The 23,072-nt window shown below is 36.0% G+C and overlaps 1 protein-coding gene across 4 annotated transcripts in view; it reads left to right on the top strand.

Moving 5' to 3' along the window:
* ALS2 (alsin Rho guanine nucleotide exchange factor ALS2) overlaps window positions 1-21,717 on the top strand; it is a 77,241-nt gene extending 55,524 nt beyond the window's left edge. For all 4 annotated transcript variants that reach the window (XM_045847597.1, XM_045847594.1, XM_045847596.1 and 1 more), the window contains 15 exons: window positions 1,866-1,964; window positions 2,540-2,704; window positions 3,042-3,153; window positions 3,359-3,436; window positions 6,828-6,961; window positions 7,928-8,095; window positions 12,045-12,162; window positions 12,941-13,098; window positions 15,147-15,269; window positions 15,748-15,924; window positions 16,800-16,845; window positions 17,059-17,120; window positions 17,670-17,819; window positions 18,245-18,341; window positions 20,282-21,717. In XM_045847597.1, the coding sequence (XP_045703553.1) occupies window positions 1,866-1,964; window positions 2,540-2,704; window positions 3,042-3,153; window positions 3,359-3,436; window positions 6,828-6,961; window positions 7,928-8,095; window positions 12,045-12,162; window positions 12,941-13,098; window positions 15,147-15,269; window positions 15,748-15,924; window positions 16,800-16,845; window positions 17,059-17,120; window positions 17,670-17,819; window positions 18,245-18,341; window positions 20,282-20,320 (1,726 nt within the window). In that variant the 3' untranslated portion in view covers window positions 20,321-21,717. The remainder of the gene's footprint in view (window positions 1-1,865; window positions 1,965-2,539; window positions 2,705-3,041; window positions 3,154-3,358; window positions 3,437-6,827; window positions 6,962-7,927; window positions 8,096-12,044; window positions 12,163-12,940; window positions 13,099-15,146; window positions 15,270-15,747; window positions 15,925-16,799; window positions 16,846-17,058; window positions 17,121-17,669; window positions 17,820-18,244; window positions 18,342-20,281) is intronic.
* Window positions 21,718-23,072: the final 1,355 nt, after the last annotated feature.

Here is a 23,072-nt window from a genome sequence, read left to right as displayed (position 1 = left end):
CTCCCCCTGTGTGTTTTGTACCCACCATTTATGCTTCTTATTCCCTGTACCTTTTTCCCCACTCTCCCCCCCACCACTGATAATCCCCCATGTGACCTACATTTTTGTGATTCTGTTCCTGTTCTCGTTGTTTGCTTAGTTTGTTTTTGTTTTTATTTTTTAGGTTCAGTTGTTGACAGTTGTGAGTTTCTTGTCATTTTACTGTTCATAGGTTTGATCATCTTCTTCTTAGAGAAGTTCCTTTAACATTTCATATAATAATGGCTTGGTGATGATGAACTCCTTTAACTTGACCTTATCTGGGAAGCACTTTATCTGCTCTTCCATTCTAAATGATAGCTTTGCTAGATAGAGTAATCTTAGATGTAGGTCCTTGCCTTTCATGACTTTGATACTTCTTTCCAGCCTCTTCTTGCCTATAAGATTTCTTTTGAGAAATCAGCTGATAGTCTTATGGGAACTCCTTTGTAGGGAACTATCTCCTTGTGTCTTGCTGCTTTTAAGTTTCTCTCCTTATCTTTAATCTTGGGTAACCTAATTATGATGTACCTTGGTGTGTACTTCCTTGGGTCCAACTTCTTTGGGACTCTCTGAGCTTTCTGTACTTCCTGGAAGTCTATTTCCTTTGCCCGATTTGGGAAGTTCACCTTCATTATTTTTTCAAATAGTTTTCAACTTCTTGTTCTTCTTTCCTTCTGGCACCCCTATGATTTGGATGTTGGAATGCTTAAAGTTGTCCCAGAGGTTCCTCAGCCTCTCCTCATTTTTTTGAGTTCTTGTTTCTTTATTCTGTTCTGATTGAATATTTATTTCTTCCTTCTTTTCCAAATTGTTGGTTTGAGTCCCAGTTTCCTTCCCATCACTGTTGGTTCCCTGTACATTTTCCTTTATTCCATTTAGCATAGCCTTCACTTTTCCCTCTGTTTTGCAACCATACTCAACCATTTCTGTGAGTAGCCTGATTACCAGTAGTTTGAACCCTGCAACTGATAAGTTAGCTATCTCTTCCTCGCTTACTTCTATTTTTGGAACTTTGATCTGTTCTTTCATTTGGGCCATACTTCCTTGTCTTGGTGCACCTGGTAAGTAGTAAGGGGCGAAGCCTTAGGTATTCACCAGGGTGGGGCAACCCACGTAGCTGTGTTGTGGTGCTGTATGAGGGAGAGGAGTCAGAGAGGGAACAGTGCCACCTGCTTGACTGTCAGCCCACTTTCAGACATGTTTCCCACTACCCATAAGCAAATTGGGCCCCGCACCAGAAGGCTGGTGCAGACTCCCAGATAGGTGGGCTTGTGTTCATTCTAGGACCTGTGGGTCTCTCCAGTGACCTCTTTTGTGAGGCTGGGAGTTTCTCCTGCCACTGCAACCCCCACAGATTTTTATAGCCAGAGGTTTTGAGCCTTTATTTCCCTGCTCAGGAACTCTGGGTTGCACTGTGTGTCTTGCTCCTCTGTGATATCTTTTAATTTCCTTTGACTAGAACTTTACAATGAGAAGAGACTTCAGATAACCTGATTTACCCCCTTACTATAGTGTGAAGGAATGGGGTACCAGGACCTTGTTACCCAAGATGATGTGGCTAGTAAGTGGCAGAGATAGGTCTAGGATCAGGTTTTCTGTTTTTCCTTGGACTTGGGATAAAACATTTAATCTCTCTGTGTAGTGAGGTTGATATCCTATTCCTGTAAGACTTTCCAAGTAGTTTAGGTAGTAGATACAGCTTAAACCAAGACTCCATATACTCCTTTCCTCCTGCTGGTAAATCTTTTCTCTTCTCTCCATGTTACAATGTTTACAAGTGTGTGCATATAAAAGGTGAATAGGTCATAAATGCATCTTCTGCTCTTTTTTATTCTCCTTGGCAGGTATGGAGAATACCGAATCCCAAACAAAGCACTAAACAAAGAAGACCATTATGTGGGCTATTGGAAAGAAGGAAAAATGTGTGGTCAGGGAGTCTATAGGTAATAACACCGGAAAGGTTGTTGGACTGGTACTGCTTTTTCCAAGAATCATGTAAACTTAAATGTCTGTGTAGCCAAAATTTTCAAGGAGTAGATGTTACTTACTCTTCTTATGACTGAAACTGCATGAAGTCTTATTTTAAAGTTCCTCTCATCTATTACAAGATGAAAATACTAGGCTATTATTTAGTCTTTAACAAAACTGTACAAACCCTATAAACCCTAACTTTCTCATAAAATCTCCTAAATATCTTGCCTATAAATTTATCTTATATTTATCATACCACTCTTATATGGACAAACGTATCATTTGTTTAGAGATCACTCATTTCATTTTCCTGTAAGGAACTAAATGCACGTTTTCCCCCCACCTTACCACAGAATACTACCTGTGACATTTTAAATTTCTTAACCTCAGTCATTCAAAAATAAGATTTTGATTGGTGAAAAATAATCATATATACAAATAATTATAATTACCATTAAGACATGAGTATAATTTTGAATTTCCCAACTTTGCAAAGATAAGCATCAGAATTTAATGTGCTTGTGATGTTTCTCCATTCTAACCACAGTTATGCCTCTGGCGAAGTGTTTGAGGGGTGTTTTCAAGATAACATGCGTCATGGTCATGGTCTTCTACGAAGTGGAAAATTGACTTCCTCTTCTCCCAGTATGTTCATTGGCCAGTGGGTAATGGATAAGAAAGCAGGATATGGTGTCTTTGATGATATCACAAGGTACGGTCTCTACTTCTAATCTCAAAATTTAGTGGGATAAGCTTTTTTTAATTATATATTTTAGAGTTATCACAAAAATACATGGGGTATGTGCAGATCTATGCTAGGCTGAGTATAACATTTAATTCCTGAGAGAGCTTTGCTCTGAGTAAGGTGCTTTTTCCTATCACACTGTCTTACATTTGAGGAGATGGAGTTAATCACTTGATCTAGAAAAACTGAACACATTCCAACCTAAGGTGATGGTTGGTATCTTCCATGTGATAATTGTTTTTTCCTCACTTCATTTTTATCATCATTGATTTTTTTATTTCACCACTTTTCTCTTTCTGTGAAGGGGGGAGAAGTATATGGGAATGTGGCAGGATGATGTGTGTCAAGGGAACGGTGTGGTAGTTACCCAGTTTGGATTATACTATGAAGGCAACTTTCACCTTAATAAAATGATGGTGAGTCTGATATTTACACATAGTTATTACTGATATTTTAAATGCTTCTGTGTTAATTGACTTTTAAATTTATCTGTTAATGTTCTGCCTTATTAATAGTACTATTTTTCTTGTTTTTTAAAATTATGTAAGGCTTTGGGGATATGTACTCTTAAGTTACTCTGCATTTTATGTATTGTGATTTTTGTTTTGTTTCTTCACACAGGGGAATGGGGTTTTACTTTCTGAAGATGATACCATCTATGAGGGAGAATTTTCAGATGACTGGACTCTTAGTGGAAAGGTTGGAAACTGACTTTCTTCTTTCTCTCCTTAATACAATCTTTTACTAATTATTTCTTTACTTTTTGAAAAGGCTAACTTCAATGATTTTTTTTAAATGTACAGAATTGTACAACAATCACTGCAGTTCAATTTTGGGTCATTTTCATCACCCAAACAGATTTCTATCACCATCTCCTACCTATTTGAGTCACCCCTCATTTGTACCCCCCAGTCCTAGAGAACCTCTGATGGACTTGATCACTCTATAGATTTTCCTGTTTAGGTCCTTTTATGTAAATGGAATCATACAATGTGTGGTCTTGCCTGTGTGGCTTCTATACTTAGCACAATGTTTTTGAGGTCTTCCCATATTATGGCATGTACAGTACTTCACTCCTGTTCTTTGCTGAACAGTATTTCATAACCACACTTTGTTTATCTCTTTCTTCACCAGTTAATGGGCATTCTATTGTTTCCAATTTTAAACTTATGAATAATAGTCTGTAAACATTTGAATACAATTTTTTGTGTGAACTTTTTTTATTCCTCTTGGGTAGATGCCTAAAAATGCAATTTCTGAGTTGTATGGTAAATTGATGTTTAACATATTAAGAAACTGCCAAAACTGCCAAATAGTTTTTCCAAAGTGGCCGCACTATTTTTTTTACATTCCCATCATCAGTGTATGAGGGTTCTAATTTCTCTACATCTTTGCCAATACTTTTTTATTTTTGTTTTTTTCTTTTTTGCCATCCTAGTAGATATAGAATGTTATCTTGTGATTTTAATTTATATTTCCCTTATGACTGATGATGTCATACATCATTAAAGCACATTTCATGTGCTTGTTCATGATTCTTGTATCTTCTTTGGTGAAGTGTTGATTTAAACATATTTTTAAAAATTGTTTTTCAGTTTATTTAAGCAAGAGAAACCACAATTTACCCAAATATTCTAATATTTTGGCATTTTAAGAATTAGTTTATAGTATTATTGACTTCTAAGGATGCTTTATATATCCCAGATAGAAGTCCTCTATTAGAATGAGATTTGCTTGCAGTCTGTGGCTTGTCATTTTTAATGTTACTAGAGCCTTTTGAAGCATACCCTTTACTTTAATCAAGTCTAATTTCTCATAATTTTTATGAATCATGAATTTGATGTCATATCTAGGTAATCTGCCTAACTCAAGATTATTAAGATTTTCTTCTGAAAGTCTTAGAGTTTTGTCTCTCATATTTAGGCCTATGATTCATAGTGAGTAACTTTTGTGTATTATGTGAGTTAAAAGTCTAAATTGATTTTTTTTTTGCATTTGGGTATCCAATTGTCTCATCAGCTTTTTTCATTGAATTTTCTTGACATCTTTGTTGAAATTAATTTATCATAAATGTGTTTATTTCTGGACTCTGAATTATATTCCATTGATCTTCATGTCTCTTATGTCAATACTGTAGTATCTTTACTACTATAGATTTCTAGTGAGTTGTAAAATCAGGAAGTATAAGTCTTCTAACTTTGTTTTTTAAAATTGTTTTGGTTATTCTGAATCCTTGGCCTTTTCATATAAATTTAGAACTGTCATGTCAAAATCTTCAATAACGCCTGCTGAGATTTTGATAGGGATTACATCTATAGGTTAATTAGGGAATTACCTTCTAAATGATATTGAATCTTCCAATCTGTGAACATTGAATGTCTTTCCATTTATTCAGATCTTCTTTAATTTTATCAGCAATGTTTAATAGTTTTCACTGTGCATCTCTTGCATATCTTTGGTTAAATTTATTTCTAGGTCTTTTTTATGCTGTTATAAAAGAACTGTTTTCTTAATTTTATTTTTGGATTATTTATTGCTATTTATATACAAATGAAGTTGATATTTATATTTTGTTCTTGTGTCCTGAAATCTTGCTAAACTCATTTATTAGTTCTAGTAGGGTATGTGTGCATGTGTGTATATTTCTTAGGATTTCTTGCATATAGGATCACATTGTCTAAAATAAAGTTAGACTTCTTCTTTTACAATCTGGAAGGCTTTTATTTCTTTTTCTTGTCTTACTGCACTTGCTAGATTCTCCAGTAGAATGTTGAATAGAAATGGTAAGAGTAGACATCCTTCCCTTGTTCCCTGTTTTATGAGAAAAGCATTAAATCTTTCACAATTAAATATGATATTAGCTGAAGGTTTTTCATAGTTTAATTAGATTGAGATAATTCCCTTCTGTTCCTAGTTTGTTTAAAGTTTTTATCATAAATGGGTTTGGATATTTCAAAGGGCTTCTTCTGTGTCTATTGGGATTATCATGTGGTTTTGTTCTTTATAAATACAGTGTATTGTGTTGGTTGCTTTTCTGATATTAAACTGACCTTGCTTTCCTACAGTAAATCATAGTTGGTCATGGTACTTAATCCTTTTCATATGTTGCTAATATTTTGTTAAAGATTTGTGCATCTATATTTATAAGGGATCATGGTTTATGATTTTCTCATGTTGTCTTTGTCTTTGGTATCAGGGTAATGCTTCATAGAATGAGTTGGGAAGGATTCCTTCCTTCTCTATTTTCTGAAAGTTTGTGAAGCTTTGATATTATTATTTCTTCTTTGAATTTTTTAGAGAATTAACTAATGAAATCTGAACCTGAGTATTACTTTATGAGAATATTTTAAATTCTAATTTAATTTCCTTCTATTTGATCTATTCAGATTTTCTATTTATACTTGAGTCGGTTTTGGTAATTTGGTTCTTCCTAGGAATTTTCCTATTTTATCTAAGTTATCTAATTTGTTGACATAAAGTTGTTTTCCTTATATTCCCTTCCAGCATTTTAATTTCTATAAGGCTGGTGTAGTGTACCCTGTGTTTTTTTTTTTTCATTTTTGTAATTTTGTCTCGCTTTTTTTTCCCTTGATCAGCCTACTTAATTGTCAATTTTGCATATCTTTTCAATGAAGCAATTTTTGGTTTAATTGATTTCTTCTCTATTTTTTTATTTTGTTTTCTCATTTCTGTTAATGTTTATTATCTCCTTTTTTCATACTTTGGATTTTCTTGCTCTTGGTTTGCTCCTCCTTTTTTAAATTTTGTAAGATGAAATTTTAGATTACTATTTGATCTTTCTTATTTTTTAATATAGGCACTGCTTTAGTTCAATTAAGTTGTTTGTTCATTTCATTCAGCTCAAAATATTTTACTAATTTTTTCTGTGACTTTTTCCCTTTTACCAAGGGTTTATTTTTATACACTCTTTTTGCACATGCATGTACATACTTTTTAAAAAATGGTTAGGGATTGGTAAACGTTAAGTTAAAAAAGGGAAATGTTAACCATTTGGTGCTCTTTTTTCCTCTTGAATTTTTACATTGAAAAGACTTTCTCTAATTTCACATTTTCTCCAACTCTGCCCCAGGGAACACTGACAATGCCAAATGGAGATTACATTGAAGGCTGTTTTAGTGGAGAATGGGGATCTGGGATAAAAATCACTGGAACCTACTTTAAGCCTAGTCTGTATGAGAGTGATAAAGACAGACCCAAAGTTTTGTGAGTAACTGATGTTAATTCTGGGTTAATTATTGAATGTTTTTAGTTGTCTTGCTTTTATCAAAGCTGGTTAATATTTTAAATGGAGAACAAGGTTTTAAAGTCTTCCTTTTTAACAAAGTGTAACTTCCTTGATTTGTCAACTGACACTATTGTAGATAGCTAAATCTAGAGTCTTGGTTTAAATTAAAGCCTTACAGCATAGTTGTTTACAATGGAAGTGTGGGAATAATATGTGTGTGGGAATAATGCTACTGTTAATGGTGCAGGTATCCAAGCTGACTGAAAGAGAGCATTCTTAAAGGGAACCCTAGACAACTCGATTTTGAAAAGTAAAGATCAAGCCCATATATATGTACACCAAGTGGAATAGTATACTGTGCACATATGGAAAAGAAAGGCAAAATATAAGTCTCTAAGTTGTACGTTGTCTTCCAACAAGTTTGTGGCACATATATATTTTTCTTTATTGATTGCAGCTTTCACTTTGTTTTTGTATTTTGGTAGCATCTTGGGTTCTTTTTTCTAATGGGAGTTTGATATATTTTTTATACCATGTTTATTTTTAGAGTATTTTTAGAACCCAGTATGCAGTGCATTTCACAATTCCTATTATGAGTTGTGCAGAGCACAGAAAGTCCTTGTTTTAACAGCAGTCAATTTTACAGAATCAATTCTGTGGATATGTAGAAAGCAAAGGAGTCAATTCTAATGTGCTTTGTACTTAATAAGGAGTCAATTCTGATGTACTTAATAAGTCATAGACTTTAGTATCTGATGAACATTAAGTACTTAAAAACTATCTCTTTGAAAATTGTCTTCAGTGTTTTTAAAATAGAACCACCATCAAATCTAGGAAGTTTTGTCACAGAAGCACTCTCAGTTATATAATAGTTTCTATTCAGGATTTTTGCACACACACCAAAAAAAAAGGTGATTAATTAAAGCTTGATATGAATTTTTTAGCAGGAAGCTGGGAAATCTGGCGGTGCCTCCTGATGAGAAGTGGAAAGCAGTGTTTGATGAATGTTGGCGTCAGCTGGGCTGTGAAAATCCAGGCCAAGGAGAGGTTTGGAAAGCGTGGGAAAATATTGCTGTGGCCCTGACTGCCAGTCGGCGCCAACACAGAGACAGGTGAGTGAGTGAGTGCCTGCCCAGCGCAGGGCAGAGCGTGGTAGGAAGAGGAAACTTAAAATCAGTAAGTAGTAAGCAAGCTTGCCACGTTTAACATAATATAATTTAATTTAAAAGTCAATGGTGTACTTCTGTTTCTGGGTAAGAGAGTTAAAAAATGCACCTGCTTTTATCTTCTATTGAACTCAACTATAAAACCCCCACAGAATATGTGGATAGCTGTTAGAAAATTCTCAAAAGTACGTATCAGCCAGTGTATTGGGGAAGAACACCTGAATTCAGAGTGCCATTGAACCAGCCTTGAGTTTACTGGGTTTTTTAATAACTTCAGTATCCCTCAGCCTGAGCTCAGTGTAACCTGAAACCTTGAAGTAAGCATTGGGGTGTAGATTGACGGAGATCCAGAAAAAACCCTCCGCTTCTAGCTCAAGTTGTGAAAAAGAGACTCTTAAAGCTCAGTTAGAGTGGAGGAGATACACTGAGTTTTCTTTCTCTCCTTTTTCTCCATTTTCTCATGCTCCAGCCCCCAGGTTCTCCTGTGGCAGGGGCAGTGATGACAACTGCTTGAGAAGCCATGACAGGAAGCTTGCAAGAGCTAAAACTCACAAGGGAATTCTTTCCCCTTTGGTGGATCCTCAGGTCCGAGAGTCTTGGCCAAATCCCATTGCTTTTTTTGGTTTCTCTTTCTGTCCTTCTACCACTTGGCTCTTGATGTGGCACATTGGTAGAAGTGGGCTGTTTCTGGCCAGAAGAAATAAAAGGGGGACCTGAAAATTCTGGCCAGGTCATGCAGAGAGGGAAGCTCTGGAAAGCAGCCTTATGAAGTTGTTTATGAATTCCTGGGTTCACCCCAAACTTGCACATGTGTGAATTTGATCCTAATTTGCATATCAACACTTTGAGAAGTGAGTTTATAGGGAGACTTCCACCCAGGTCCCAGACTGACCCCTGAGTGGTATACTCAAAGACAGATCCAAATAGGACTACTAAGGCTTTATATTTTAAAATAAGTCTATTCTTTTTTTTTCAATTCCAGTCACTTTTTTTTTAAAGATTTTATTTGTTTAATTTTAGAGAGGGAAGGGAGAGAGAAAAAGAGGGAGAGAAACATCAGTGTGTGGTTGCCTCTTGTGCACCCCCTACTGGGGACCTGGCCCGCAATCCAGGCATGTGCCCTAGCTGGGAATCGAACCAGCGACCGTTTGGTTTGCAGGCCAGTACTCAGTCCACCGAGCCACACCAGCTAGGGCAAGACTACTAAGGCTTTGAGAAGTAAACTGACACTGGAACCACAGCCCAAAGCAGGCTGAAAAATACATCAGCTGTTCCAGAGACTTCCCAGATGACTGCATATTCAGGATTCACTAGAGGGACTCACAAGACTCGACATATAGTTGTACTCTCAGTTAAGAGTCATTTCAGAAACAGTAAGGATCCACAGTCAGATCATTAGGGAAGAGGGTACCACAGTCAGATCATTAGGGAAGAGTGTGGAGGAATTCATGTGCAAGATTCCTATACTCTTTCTCCCTCCTGAGGGGGTTACACAGAGCATACTTTTTCCCCCAGGAGTAAAATGCAGCCACACATGTTCAGTGTTTCTGCCCAGGGAAGCCCATTAGAGATTCAGTGCCCAAGGTTTTTAATGGTGGCTGGTCATATTAGCAGCCTGTGCTTAGCAACTACCAGGATTCTAGTCCCAGAAGGAAAGAAGGTGTCCATCATAAAGCACATTGTTAGTAAAGTCTGTGGACAACAAAATACCCTTATCAGTTAGGGAATGTTTCATATCTGTGTAGGGAACTTTTAGGAAGCTTAATTCCCAGGTACTAGCGAGGTGTCAAGTTCACAATCAGGTCCTTCTAAAGATGATAATTTCAAGCCTTCTCTGTGTACTCTATTACACATGTCAACATTCTCCATAAGAGATAAATGAGACTCATAACATACTCAAAATGTCCATGATATAAACCAAAATTACTTGGCAATCAAAGAACTGTGAAAATCTTAACTTATTTGGACAAAGACAAGCAATAGACCTCAATAACACCATAACATAGATTTTGGAATTATCTGACAAGAACTGTAAAGTAGCTAGTGTAAAAATGCTCAAAAGAGCAATCACAAACACTTTAAATAACTGTTAAGATTGGTAAGTATAGGCCAAAAGCAGAAGCTGCAAAGAAGAACCAAATCAATCCCTGGTTGGTGTGGCTCAGTGGATTGAGCACTGGCCTGCAGACTGGAAGGTCATCAGTTTGATTCCCAGTCAGGGCACATGCTGATCTCACATATCAATGTGTCTCTCCCTCTCTTTCTCCCTCCTTCCCCTCTCTCTAAAAATAAATAAATAAAATATTTTTAAAAAATCTCAACTTTGAAAAAAAAGAACCAAATCAAAATTTTAGAATTGAAAAATACAGTAAACAAAACTTTAAAAATCACTGAGTAAATTTAATAGCAGAATAGAGATGACAGCAGAAGAGTTGGTAAACTTGAAAATAGATTAATAACAATTATCCAAACTTCAAAACAGACAGACAAAAATAACCAGAGCTCTAAGGATCTGAGCATCTAATATTTGTGTCCTTGGGATCCCAGAAAGAGAGGAGAAAAATTGCAGGGCTGAAAAACATATTTGAAGAAATAATGGTTGAAAATTTCCCAAGTTTGGTGAAAGATCTAAACCTACAGATTCAAGAAGCTGAGCAAATTATATCCTAAAAAAAAGCAAAGATATCCAGGTACAAATGCATCACATTCAGATTGAAAGAGAATAATATTGAAAGTACCTGGATAAAAAGGATGCCTTGTATATAGGGAAACGGCAGTTCAAATTCCTGCACATTTATCAGTATCCTTGGGGGCCTAAAAAAGTGGCACACCAGCTTTCCTGTGCTAAAAAAAAATTACAGATGTGCTTTTTTATTTCTCTTTTCTTTTTCTACTCTTTCTTATTTCCCCCCTTTTCTCCTGCTTTTCTTTTCACCGTCTGCCTTTTTTCCACACCTTTATTCCTTCACTTGGCCAGTAACTTCCACAAGATTGTTGAGCGTTTGGACCTAAGGAACCTACAGTGCAGAAAGAAATTGGGGTCTTTTTTTTTTTCTGTACTTGGGATAAATAGGAATTGATTATAGTGTTTCATTCATGAAGTTCATGATATTTACCTTCTACTTTCCCTATCAGTAGAAGAAATAGAAACTCCCAGAACTGATAAAAATTGTGGACTTGCCCTTTTGTGTGGCGCAGACGGTCAGCCTTCACCGATAGAGCCTGTTGTAAACAGTGATGTTTTAGACCTCCAGTTGACCTTGGCTAACTGTTGTTGAGTGTTGCCAAGGAGAATGAATGAATTTGTATGTAAAACCATGTCTCTTTTGTTTCTCTAAAATACTATAATAATAATGATTGTACACTGTTTCTAATTTCTGATTGGTTATAATCTAATGATAGGGTGCCATTACCAAAAACTACTGCTGATTACCACCAGTACATGTTTTGTCTAACTCTTCATCCAGAGCTTCCTTTTACCTCACTACCTGTTGTAGCATCCTCATTATCTCCTTACTTCTTGAGCTTATTTTTATTTCTTCCTTTGCCCTTTGATTTGATTTCTTTTTTCCTTAGCTCTCCCTGATATTTTGTTTTTCTCTTGTCACTAACAAATCTATCACAGATTTTCTCTCCAAGCTGACGTTGTAGTATCTTCCAACGTCATGGTTTATATTAGAGCAGAATCTTTATCAATTTATTGTTGTTGTGAAGCATCATTAAATGCTATTTTGGATGATGGTTACATAACTTAATAGCAGGTTCATTTGGGCCAGACACACTTTTGGGTGCTCTGTTTTATCCTTAGTTGGTGACTATGTTTTATGTGTACATTACAATTGTCTTGCTTTCTTGACATAAAATTCATAATAGGTTTTCTTTTCCCTTTTACTAGTCCAGAGATATTAAGTCGTTCACAGACTCAGACACTAGAGAGTTTGGAATTCATCCCTCAGCATGCTGGTGCCTTCTCAGTAGAGAAATATGACGACATCAGGAAGTATTTAATAAAGGTAAAACTAGAGTCACAGTTATACCGGTCTTGTCAATTAATGATGCAGCTACCACAATACACCATTCAAATCTATTCACAGCTTATTTTTACCTTAAAATAAGTCTTGTTTTTGCTATGTATTTCTTTTGTTAATTCTCTGACTAATACAAGCACATTTCTACATGAATATTACCATTTAAAGACAATAGAACTTTTTAAGTTTTATAAAATGTTCTAGGGGGTTCTTAAGAACTAGGGTCAGAGTTTAAAATGGCTTTTTGTTAGTAACACTAGCAAAATAGAGATTGTATAAATAAAGCAGGCTGCCTTCATCCCCTGGTTATGCTGTCTTTGCTTCCTTCTCAAATGCTGTACAATCAGCTACAGTTTAACTATGACATGTATTGAAATGAGCTTCAGGAAGGAGTATGAGAGAAATCAAGGGAACTGAAGAATTACTGTTTCAGAGCATAATCAACAGTAATTATTTAGTTTTCTCTCAGGTAACACTGTATATATTTTTTGTGAAGTTTGAAGTATGTTAGTACCTTTCTTTTAATGATATTCTATATCAGTATATCTGATATTTTCCCAAGATGTTAAAAGGATTTTTTGATTAAGATTAGGAACTCCTACTTTATATAATTTGGGTAGACTCTTCACTTTCACAAAGTTGAGTATTTGAATTTTCCTGGTCCATAAGTTGACTCCTGAAATTTTGAAAGTTGTTTATTATTTACGAATTGTTTCTCTGTTAGTGCACATTGACCAACTTCACTGATTCTCTTCCTGCTCAGGCCTGCGACACTCCTCCGCACCCCTTGGGCAGGCTCGTGGAGACACTGGTTGCAGTGTACAGAATGACGTATGTGGGTGTGGGCGCCAACCGCCGGCTCTTGCAGGAGGCCGTGAAGGAGATTAAGTCCTACCTTAAGCGACTTTTCCAGCTTGTCAGGTAAAAGATCTTTTCATTGAAGCCTGCAAGTTGTGGGATATTAGTTCATACTAATGGCTTGGGTATCTTCACTCTGAATCTAGAGATTACAACTTCATGAAGAATCTTTAACGTTTCCCTTTATCACAGAAATTATTCATTAAGAAAATGGTTTTATGCCAGAGATCCTTAAATTGATTGAATAATGGCAATATGTTTTTACTTTATGTTTATGCTATGAGAATAAAAAGAACCTTAGTCATTGTTACTTATTTTCTTTATGTATTTCTTACTCATTATGTATAATAGAAGGCTAAAATAAATGTTATTTAATTCTAATTTTGGTATTAAATATAATAGTCTTACATGGATTTCATCTCTAGGCAAAATAATGTCTCTAAAACCTAACCACAGAGAAGATAAAGTCTAATACAAAGTTTTGTCCCTGAGTATTTATTGTCACTTGACAGCAACAACATATTTGTTCATTTATTCGACAAATATTTATTGTGTGCATCTATGTGTTAGCCACCATTCTAGCTCCTGGAGGAATTTATCAGTGAATAAAACAACAACAAAATGTTTAACATGTGTACTGTCATAGAACTTACACTGTAGCAGAACAAAATATGCAGTATGTCAAATGACAGTAAATATGATAGAGGGAAAGAAGATGGGACTGAAGGTAAGATGCTGCTATTTTAAACAGAAGCTCAAGGAGGCCTGACTAATGAGGGAATATCTGAACAAAGACTCTGAAGGAGGTGAGAAAGTGAGCAAGTGAGCACTTCCAAGAAGAGTTTTAGGGCAGCAAGCAAATCTGGAACTAGTGAAATTCAAAGTCTTTTACTGAGTATAAAGAAAATATTATGTTAAGAAACTAGGCAAAAGTTTGAATTTGTCTCAGAAAACTTTGTTATTAGCCTCAAATTAATAAATGCATATGGACATGTTTCATGTTTTAGGGGGTATTGTGATCTACTGAGAAGACCACTGGGTTGGAAATGTTTCAGCTCTGACATAGCAAGATGGGTATAATGAAGATAAGTTTCCTGACCTTAGCTTTTCCAACTATAAAATCAGGGGCAGAGGCAGGGGCAGAGAATAAATTTACAAAACTAGAGAAGATTGCAGACTGCCTTTAAAGAGAAAGGGTCATGGTTAAAGTCTGTAAAAATAAAGTCTTGTTCATGGTAGAGCCCACCATTTGCATATAAGAGATTGGAGATAAAATATAGGGCAAATTCAAAGACTAGAAAAAAAAACCTCAACAATTTTGGAATGGTAGCAGCCTGATCACCTGGAAAAATTTTTTCTGCAACTTTTTATATAAACACTTAGAATTATATGGATTTTAGTAAAAAAATGTAATTTTACTAACCAATACCACCCCAATAAATTTAATTTAAAGAAAAAGTTTTAGCCCTGACTGCTGTGGCTGAATGGATGGAGTGCCAGCCTATGAACCGAAAGGTGGCCAGTTCGATTCCTAGTCAGGCCACATGCCAGGGTTGCAAGCCAGGTTCCTGGTTTGGTGGGGTGTGAGAGGCAGCTGATCAATGTATCTCTCACACGTTGATGTTTCTCTCCCTCCCTTTTCCTCTCTCTAAAAATAAATAAAATCTAAAAAGAAAGATTTAAGAAAAAGTTTTAAAAATTTTACAATTGGGGTTTTTTTCTTAGTATTTGGCATTTAAGTAATTTCTACTGATACCTATTTATACTCTGAGAAAATGGTCTCTGCTAAAAGAGTTTATACAGATTGACCTCAGATGAGATTTGCCAGTAAGGGAAATATATATAATATAGATCAGAATTCTTCATTCTTAAATAACTAGACAGAAAAAAAACCATAGTACATGAAAATTTTTAGTGGTATTATTAGCTATGCTCTTAATTCTATTTTGTAAGAAGCATCAGTTAAGAATCTCAGACAACTAAAATATTTAGTTAATACAAAGTTTGATATCATAAGTCCTTAAGTAGATAAAACAATGGAAATGTGTTTTTATTCTTTTAGCCACCCTAGAGGTATAATTGCATAATTACATTTTTTTATTACTCCTTAGGTTTTTATTTCCTGAGCTCCCTGAAGAGGGCAGCACAATTCCTCTCTCTGCTCCTCTACCATCTGAAAGGAAACCCTTTTGCACTGAGATGTCAGATTCCAGATCCGAATCGCCAGAGCCGGGGTAAATGGAGTTAGGTGGAGAGAGTGAAGAAAGGCGGTGGGGACCAAATGATCCTATCCAAAGCATCCTGGAAAAGTTGTTTTTCTAGATCTCCGTTTCCTTATTTCTAAAATGATGTGGTTGGACTAGGTACTCTGAAGTTCCTTTTAGCTCTCAAGTTCGTGAAAGTACAGGCACGAATGACTGGACTCAAAGGCAGCTGAGCAAAGTAACATTATGCTGACCTAGAATAACAATAGAGAGATCAGTCTCAAAATAGAAACCAAGTAGATTTTCAGTTAGATTTCGAGTTATGAAAAGAATTCACAGTCGGTGCAAGGTAAGACTCTGGGGCTCAGCTCCTCATGTGAACTCCATATGTAAAAGTAGAATAGTTTTATAACTACCTTTTTACTCAAAATTTCCCATCGTTACATTCCATTTTGATTCTGTAATTGAATTTTAATGTTAATGACTTTTTTTCTCTGATATTTTGTAGTTATGTGGTAACAAGTTCGGGGTTACTGCTTCCTGTGCTCCTACCTCGCCTGTACCCACCACTGTTCATGCTCTACGCCCTGGATAACGATCGTGAGGAAGACATTTACTGGGAGTGTGTTCTGCGACTGAATAAGCAGCCAGACATTGCTCTTCTGGGCTTCCTTGGGGTACAAAGGTAAGTACAGTAGTTATGAGTGGAATCAAGTGGTTTTAATTTAAAGTGAAAACAGCATTATTAGAAATTTGGTACTTTGATGTCTAATTATATATATGATTTGCAGTTTACTCATTTATTTGCCTATCTGTTCCACAAAATAGTGATATTTAATAATCTTTGAAAATGAGTATGGACCCAATTGTTGTTTGGAGTTTGTTTTTTATTTGTGTATGTACACACACACACACACACACACACACACACACACACACTTAAATTTGAGTTATCCCACTTGATATTTTGTAGTTCTTTAAAGCAAAATACATATATCCACATTTTCAGAAAAAGCTAATTGTATTCCGTCTTTGGCATTCTTCCTTCATTTCTCTTTCCTTCTTCCTCATCTATAATTTCCAATTTAAAAGTTTTAAAAGTGCTCTTTTTGTTGTAAGGCATTATTTCTTGTTATTCAGGGGAATATTAAGTAGTTATGCTTGCTTTCTAGTGCTGTGATAAGGCCAATCATGCCAGTGCCCAATAATTACTTATTTGTGATATCAAAAAGGTGAATAAACCTCAATTGGAACACATATTTTTTTCAGTGGAATGATTTAATAGTGAAAATGAGACAAAACTGAGTGGAGGAAAGCTTTTGGCCAATGTTGGGTCGTATCTGTAATGTGTAGGGTTATTGGAGTATGGAATGACAGATTCGTTAGGGACGTGACAGAAACTTTTAAATTACTTCTGGAATGTTTATTAAAACTTCACCTGTTTGTGGAACTTATTTTAAATGGGAGACAGGGAAGCTAATATAGTCATCACCTGTTTTTATGGGGATTTATTTACCATAAGCAACAACTTGTAATAACAAAGTATGTATTCTATTGCAGGAAATTTTGGCCAGTGACCTTGTCAACCCTTGGAGAGACTAAAAAGGTATAGTAGATTTTAGTTTCCTCGGCAAACTAAACTATGCTTTTCTGTGGAATGGGGGATTCGAGATACCAAGAAATTTCCATCTTACTTCACTGGAATAGTACCCAAGCCTGGGTTACTCACCAGAGACCTCTGCCCTGCCATTGGTGTCATCATATTATTACAATAAAGGACAGCGTTTCTCTTTGAACTTCATCAATTCTCTTTTTGCAGGTTTTGCCAACCACAAAAGATGCTTGTTTTGCCTCAGCTGTAGAATGTCTACAGCAGATCAGGTAATCTGATTTGTTGAAAAATCACATAAATTGAAGTAGTGGTTAGTCTATTAAAAAATTAATGAGATCTTAGTTTCATTTAAGCTCTAAGCAGCCCCTCCACTCCTAGATGGTGTCAGTCTCAGCCCAGAGATAAGAAAGGCTTGTGTGAGACATTAAGATTACTTTTTACTCTGCAGGTCCTTGCATTTTCAAAAGTTGTGGTGTGCCTACCTAGAAACTTATCTATATAATCACATCTTTAGCCAAATGGAAATTAACTAAATTCTTGCTCAGAAGAACATGTATTAGGAAAGTAAGATTCTTTTCGGTAAAAGGAGATGATGTATGACTTAGTGAATTCTTCCAGGTGAATCATAGATAGTTGGGACCTTCTTTTCTCAAAGAACCATAGGATTACAAAGGTCATCCCTTCCAGCGATTCATTATGCCTGATGTGTCCAATTTAAGGCACATGTACCTCAGGAGGGTATACATTCAAAAATTACTATCAAATGGCTCTATTAAGAAGATTATAAGGTGTCTTTTTGTCCTTTTTTCCCCCAACAGCACAACATTTACCCCATCAGACAAACTTAAAGTCATCCAGCAGACTTTTGAAGAGATCTCACAGAGTGTCCTGGCATCACTGCAGGAAGACTTCTTGTGGTCCATGGACGACTTGTTTCCTGTTTTCTTATACGTGGTGCTACGGGCCAGGTGATCAGTCTTTCAGACTTTAATATTAGTGACTACTCATTTTAACACGTATGCCTCTTGCTTTTTTTAAAGATTATTTATTATTTATTTTTAGACGGAGGGGAAGGGAGAGAAGCATCAATGTATGGTTGCCTCTTATACCCCCTGCCCCAACTGGAGGCTTGGCCCACAACCCAGGCATGTGCCTTGATTGGGAATCAAACCTGCAAACCAATCCATTGAGCCACACCAGCCAGGGTTTCATTTGCTTTTTTTTGAACTGATGAAGGAATATATTCTTCCACTAGAAAAAAAAATCTATTTTTATTAACCATTTCACTGTGTCATTACCTCTTTGTTGAGCTATTTATTTCCCTTCAAACAGATTTTGAAGAAGGATGTACATATAAGTAGAAATAACTCTGTCTTTTTTTCTTATTGGGCAGGATTAGGAATTTAGGTTCTGAGGTCCATCTCATTGAGGACCTGATGGACCCGTATCTTCAGCACGGGGAGCAGGGCATAATGTTCACCACCTTGAAGGTAAGTGTAGGTGTTACTTATTATTCATTAGCTTGAAATCTGTCCTTCATTTACCATAATATAAATCTGTCATGAGCTACTTTTCTTCTTTATAAAAGTTCAATGCAAACATTTTAAGTGCCTTTAGAGCACATATTATTAACATTTTGAAATATGATAATATATTAAAGTACCAATCAGTTAGTTATTATGCATAAAGCAAATTATCCACCACCCAATATTCTCTATAAGTTGATTGTTCAAATCATTACAGATGCTTATGAATATAGACCATCCATATAAATGTAACTCTAGAAAAGAAAAAAAGAATTTTTAGTGTTAAAAAAAAGCATTAAAAAATGGAGCTTTTTAGTGGTACTAAGGTAGAAACTCAGAAGGCAGTATGAATAGAATGAATATGAACTGCATCTTCTTTTTTCTTCATGTATTTACTGTAACCAACAGATGACAAATGAGGGTCCCTGATCTGGGTGCTCTCAAGGGGTTGTTGACAGTCACTTCAGTTTTCCTTGGACTATGGTAGAATCATTCTGAAGTTTATCGGAAGAACAACATATAGAAAATGACAAAAACACTTTTGAAAAAAGAGAGGGAGAATAGACCCACTCTGCCGGGTTAGAATTGTAATAATTAAGACAGTATATTACTGCCACAGGAATAGACAAATAACTATTCAAATGGAAGGGATAGCCCCCAGGTAGACATTATTGTAATAAAACTTTCACATGTGAAAATGGAAAAACCAGACACAAATAGAAAAGAGTTTTATGTAATAAATGGTCAAAGTATTGGGATAGGTCATTAAGAATTTTGGAAGGAAAGTGAAATCAGGGTGGAATTGCCCACCTTGCAAATTACAGGTGCTTTAGGGTTAAATATAGAAAAAGGAAGAGAGAAAGAAAGACAGACAAATTAAAGTGAGAAAAAAATAGAATTTAATGTCAGTTTTCTGATTTGGGTTAATTTTTTAAACTTTTCAATGTAAATACCATTTCTATTAAATAAATAAACTGAAAAAGGGTGGTCAGAAAGGAAATACCGACCACCAATGACTTATTAACTACTTACATTTATTGAAGAGCATCTCTAAACATATCACCAAGGAAGAAACCGAATTAATACATTTATATGTAAGAAGATGCTCAACCTCACTGAATATAATAGTACTGCAGATTTAAACAAGGTGTCATATTGTGCCTGCTAAATTGACAAAAATGTTTTAAAATTTAACCAGTGCTGGTGGGGTTATAGTAATATCAGTATTATTCCTATATTGCTCATAATGGATTAAATTAAATAGCAGTTACCCTTTTGGAAAACAGTTGTTGTTAACACTGATATCAAAAACACCAAAAGTGTTTGTGGAGTTTGGGTAGTTCTCCTCCTGGAGATTTGTTCTTAATTGAAGAATGGAAAACATTCTATATGATTTAGATGAAGTGCTCTTTGTAGTGTGAGTGGCTCCCAGGCCTGGAAACTTTCAGAATCACCTGTGGATGCTGCTTAAAAATGCATTCCTGGAGGTTCTGACTCACTAGGTCTGAAAGGATGCTTAATCTGTATGCTTACTGAACACACCGGATGATTCCGATTTCAGTTATTTGTGTACCTTACAATGAGTAGCATACTCTACATGTCCAATTAATAGTGGCTTAGCAAATTGTAGTATTTCTCCTTAGTGAAGAATAATATACAGCCTGTAAAAAGTTTTGTGTATATGTGTTTTACAATTAGAGGGAAATGTGCAAAATTTTACCTATTAATTAAACTAAGCAGTAAAGACACTGGATAGAGGGCTGGAAGAAAACAGGAAAAATGAAAGCAACTGATTTTGTTGGGCTATTAGAATTAATAAGGAATTTCTTTAGTCCTAGGTGCACTGCTATGTTTATGTAATTTCTCTCAAAGTAAATTTGAAATTGTTTTGAATTTTTTTTCAGGCATGCTACTACCAGATCCAGCGTGAGAAGCTTAACTAGGCTGCATAACAGCTTGACAACTGGATTATCTATACACAGTGTTATAGCACCATCTGGCATCTTCCCGCAGTGGCAAAAAAGGATGGTCTTGAAATTAGGATGTTGTGCTATTTTGGTGGTTTTTTTCTGAACCTTACTAATGATCAGAGCCCTAAGCCCAGAAGAAAAGACTATACATTTTAGAGGTAGAGTTGAAAGGCTGTAGAAATCAGAATTGACCAGTCCCTGGCCAATAAGTTTTCAAAATACCATACACCTACTGTTTGAAAAAAGAGGATATCTCTTCCTACAGTAAAGGTTATGCCAGCTTCATGACGTTGCAAGAAAAGTTCTCAGTGTAGCTTATTGCATTAAAGAAGATGATGGATAATTTGGAGTTTCTGGTCTGCCTCCAGTTACCCCAGACCCCTTTGCAAGGAGCAGATTGTACTTGAAACTGAGGTAACCACACTATGCCTTCCTGAGTCCCTTGCAATCATGTGTGCATCATGCTTCTTTGCTGAGAGAGGGGAAGAGAACTTTTAAACTACAGTTTTAACTTTTTCTAAGCTTTTCCACCATGGTATTCATCATGGGAGACATTTGATATAGTGACCAGCAAACCACAACCCCAAACATGAAATGCATCTAAATAGTATTCTGCCTCCTGAGTAAAAAAGAACATGGGAATTTTGTTCTACAGAGTGAATACACTGGAATTCAGATACTGACCCTGCGCTGCTGTGGATCCTCATCTGTCCATGTGCAAACACTGTATCCCAACGCCTGTGAAGAGAGCCTGAAGAGCTTTTGCATGCGGGCTGTTTTGGAGCAGGACAAAAAACTAGGAGGTGGGGAAATGAAGAACTGCATCCCTCCTACATCCTACCTAGTGTTGTGGCTCTTCCCTATACCTCGCATTAGTTCACAGAGGGGAAGAAAAAGGAAACAAGCGTTGGCTTTTCCTATCTCAAAAGTATTATGACACTTCACTGTTGTAGTGTTTGTTTTTTTAATGTCCTATTGTAAGTGGTTGGTTTATACTGTATAAGTAACACTAATAGTTGTTCTGAATAACATGGGTGCTCTTCCTCATCTCATCTACACAAATGGTGAGCGTATGGAGTTTCTCCCTAATTTATTAACATCAGCAGATGTTAATTTGGAAAAAGGATCATGGTTCCTGCTCTACTTTATAATCAAGACAAATGTTTATTAAAATATTGTTTTGGAATGCTGGCTATAATGTAATGGCAATTTTCATAATAAAAGACATTGATCTTTACGAGGTTGTTTTGATTACAAGAGAGATGGCACAGGGCAGCTTAAAAATGTAAAAGAAATCCGGGTTTAGCATTTTTGCTTACATTGTAATCCATGCCTCTTTGTATTGGCTTCTGAGGATCCTTTAGGATTTTAGAAATCTCTCTTTAAAATAAAGCTTATAAAACTTATAAACAAAGCTTATAATTATAGCACCTTTGGTGGCAAAGGACAAATTAACTTTCTGATCCTAATAACCTGAGGACAGGGGTCTTTTTTTATTTTATTGTTCATGCTATTGCATTGGTCCCCCTTTTTCCTATGAGGACAAGGGTCTTAACAGAATCTACTATTTCTTTGGACAGAAGGCATATTTTGATAGTTCTCCCTCTCTCTCTCTCTCTCTCTCTCTCTATCTATCTATCTATCTATCTTTCCATCCCCCACCCCGCAAACAGATTCAGGGAGGGGAAGAGTGAGGAGTTAAAATATTCCGGTAGAAATATTAGGCCTTAGTTAATCATCCTCCTGTTGTAATGTCTTCTCAAGAAGCCTGTCCATTTCCCTAATGCTTTGGGATGAGACCAACACTTAAAGATTAGTTTATGTTAAATACTTTACATTAATTCCACATATGACTTATAAAAGCAAATGTACTGAATGCCTTTGACCCCTTAAGAGAGAGACCCTGGGCCCTGGCAGGTGTGACTGAGTGGATTGAGTTCTGGCCTGTGAACCAAAGGGTTGCCAGTTCAATTCCCAGTCAGGGCATATTCCTGGGTTGCAGGTCAGGTCCCCAGTAGGGGGCGTGCAAGAGACAACCACACATTGATGTTTCTCTCCCTCTCTTTTTCCCTCCTTCCCCCTCTTTCTAAAAATGAATAAATAAGAATCTTTTTTAAAAAGTATAAAAAAAAGAAAGGGAACTTAGGGTAATTGTGGAAATGGACAGAAACACTTGACACCCACTGAGAAATTCTCAAATGCTTGGTAGGCTGTTTCAGTCCTTAAAAAATATATATATAACTCATCCTTTTGTTGGAGTCATGAGTGAAATTGCCCAGTTACTTCAGATTTTTATAGTATATTTATACTTTTCAAATAGCATATTAATAAAATTTCATTTTTCTCGGGGGAAAGCCCTAAACCTCCAGGCCCATGTCTATAAATAGAAGTGCCTAGGTCTCATGCTGCAGTGTGCAAGGATCTCACACACATGATGAATGCTTGAAGCGGCCCATGAGGCAGTCATTCGCCCCACCGGTCCCTGTTTTACAGACAAGGAGTGGCTGTGATTTGCTCACTGTTAAAGCTGGGACTCAGACCTAGGACTCCCCAGTGCTCTTTCTACTACAGCTGCCAGAGATGTCATTTCATATGGATTATGCATTAAAGTTCAACATGAACTTTAAAACATGAGTTGGAAATGAAAACTTTTAGTAAAATTAAGTGCTTTTGATAAAATATGCTGTGCTCAAAACATTCACAAATGTATCACGTTCCCAGCTTG

Source organism: Phyllostomus hastatus, unplaced genomic scaffold, assembly GCF_019186645.2.
Source record: "Phyllostomus hastatus isolate PE091 unplaced genomic scaffold, TTU_PhHast_1.1 phas_contig_57, whole genome shotgun sequence".
Classification (NCBI taxonomy): Eukaryota; Metazoa; Chordata; class Mammalia; order Chiroptera; family Phyllostomidae; genus Phyllostomus; species Phyllostomus hastatus.
Note: the sequence above shows the minus strand (reverse complement) of the source record. Positions and strands in the feature narration are given on the sequence as shown.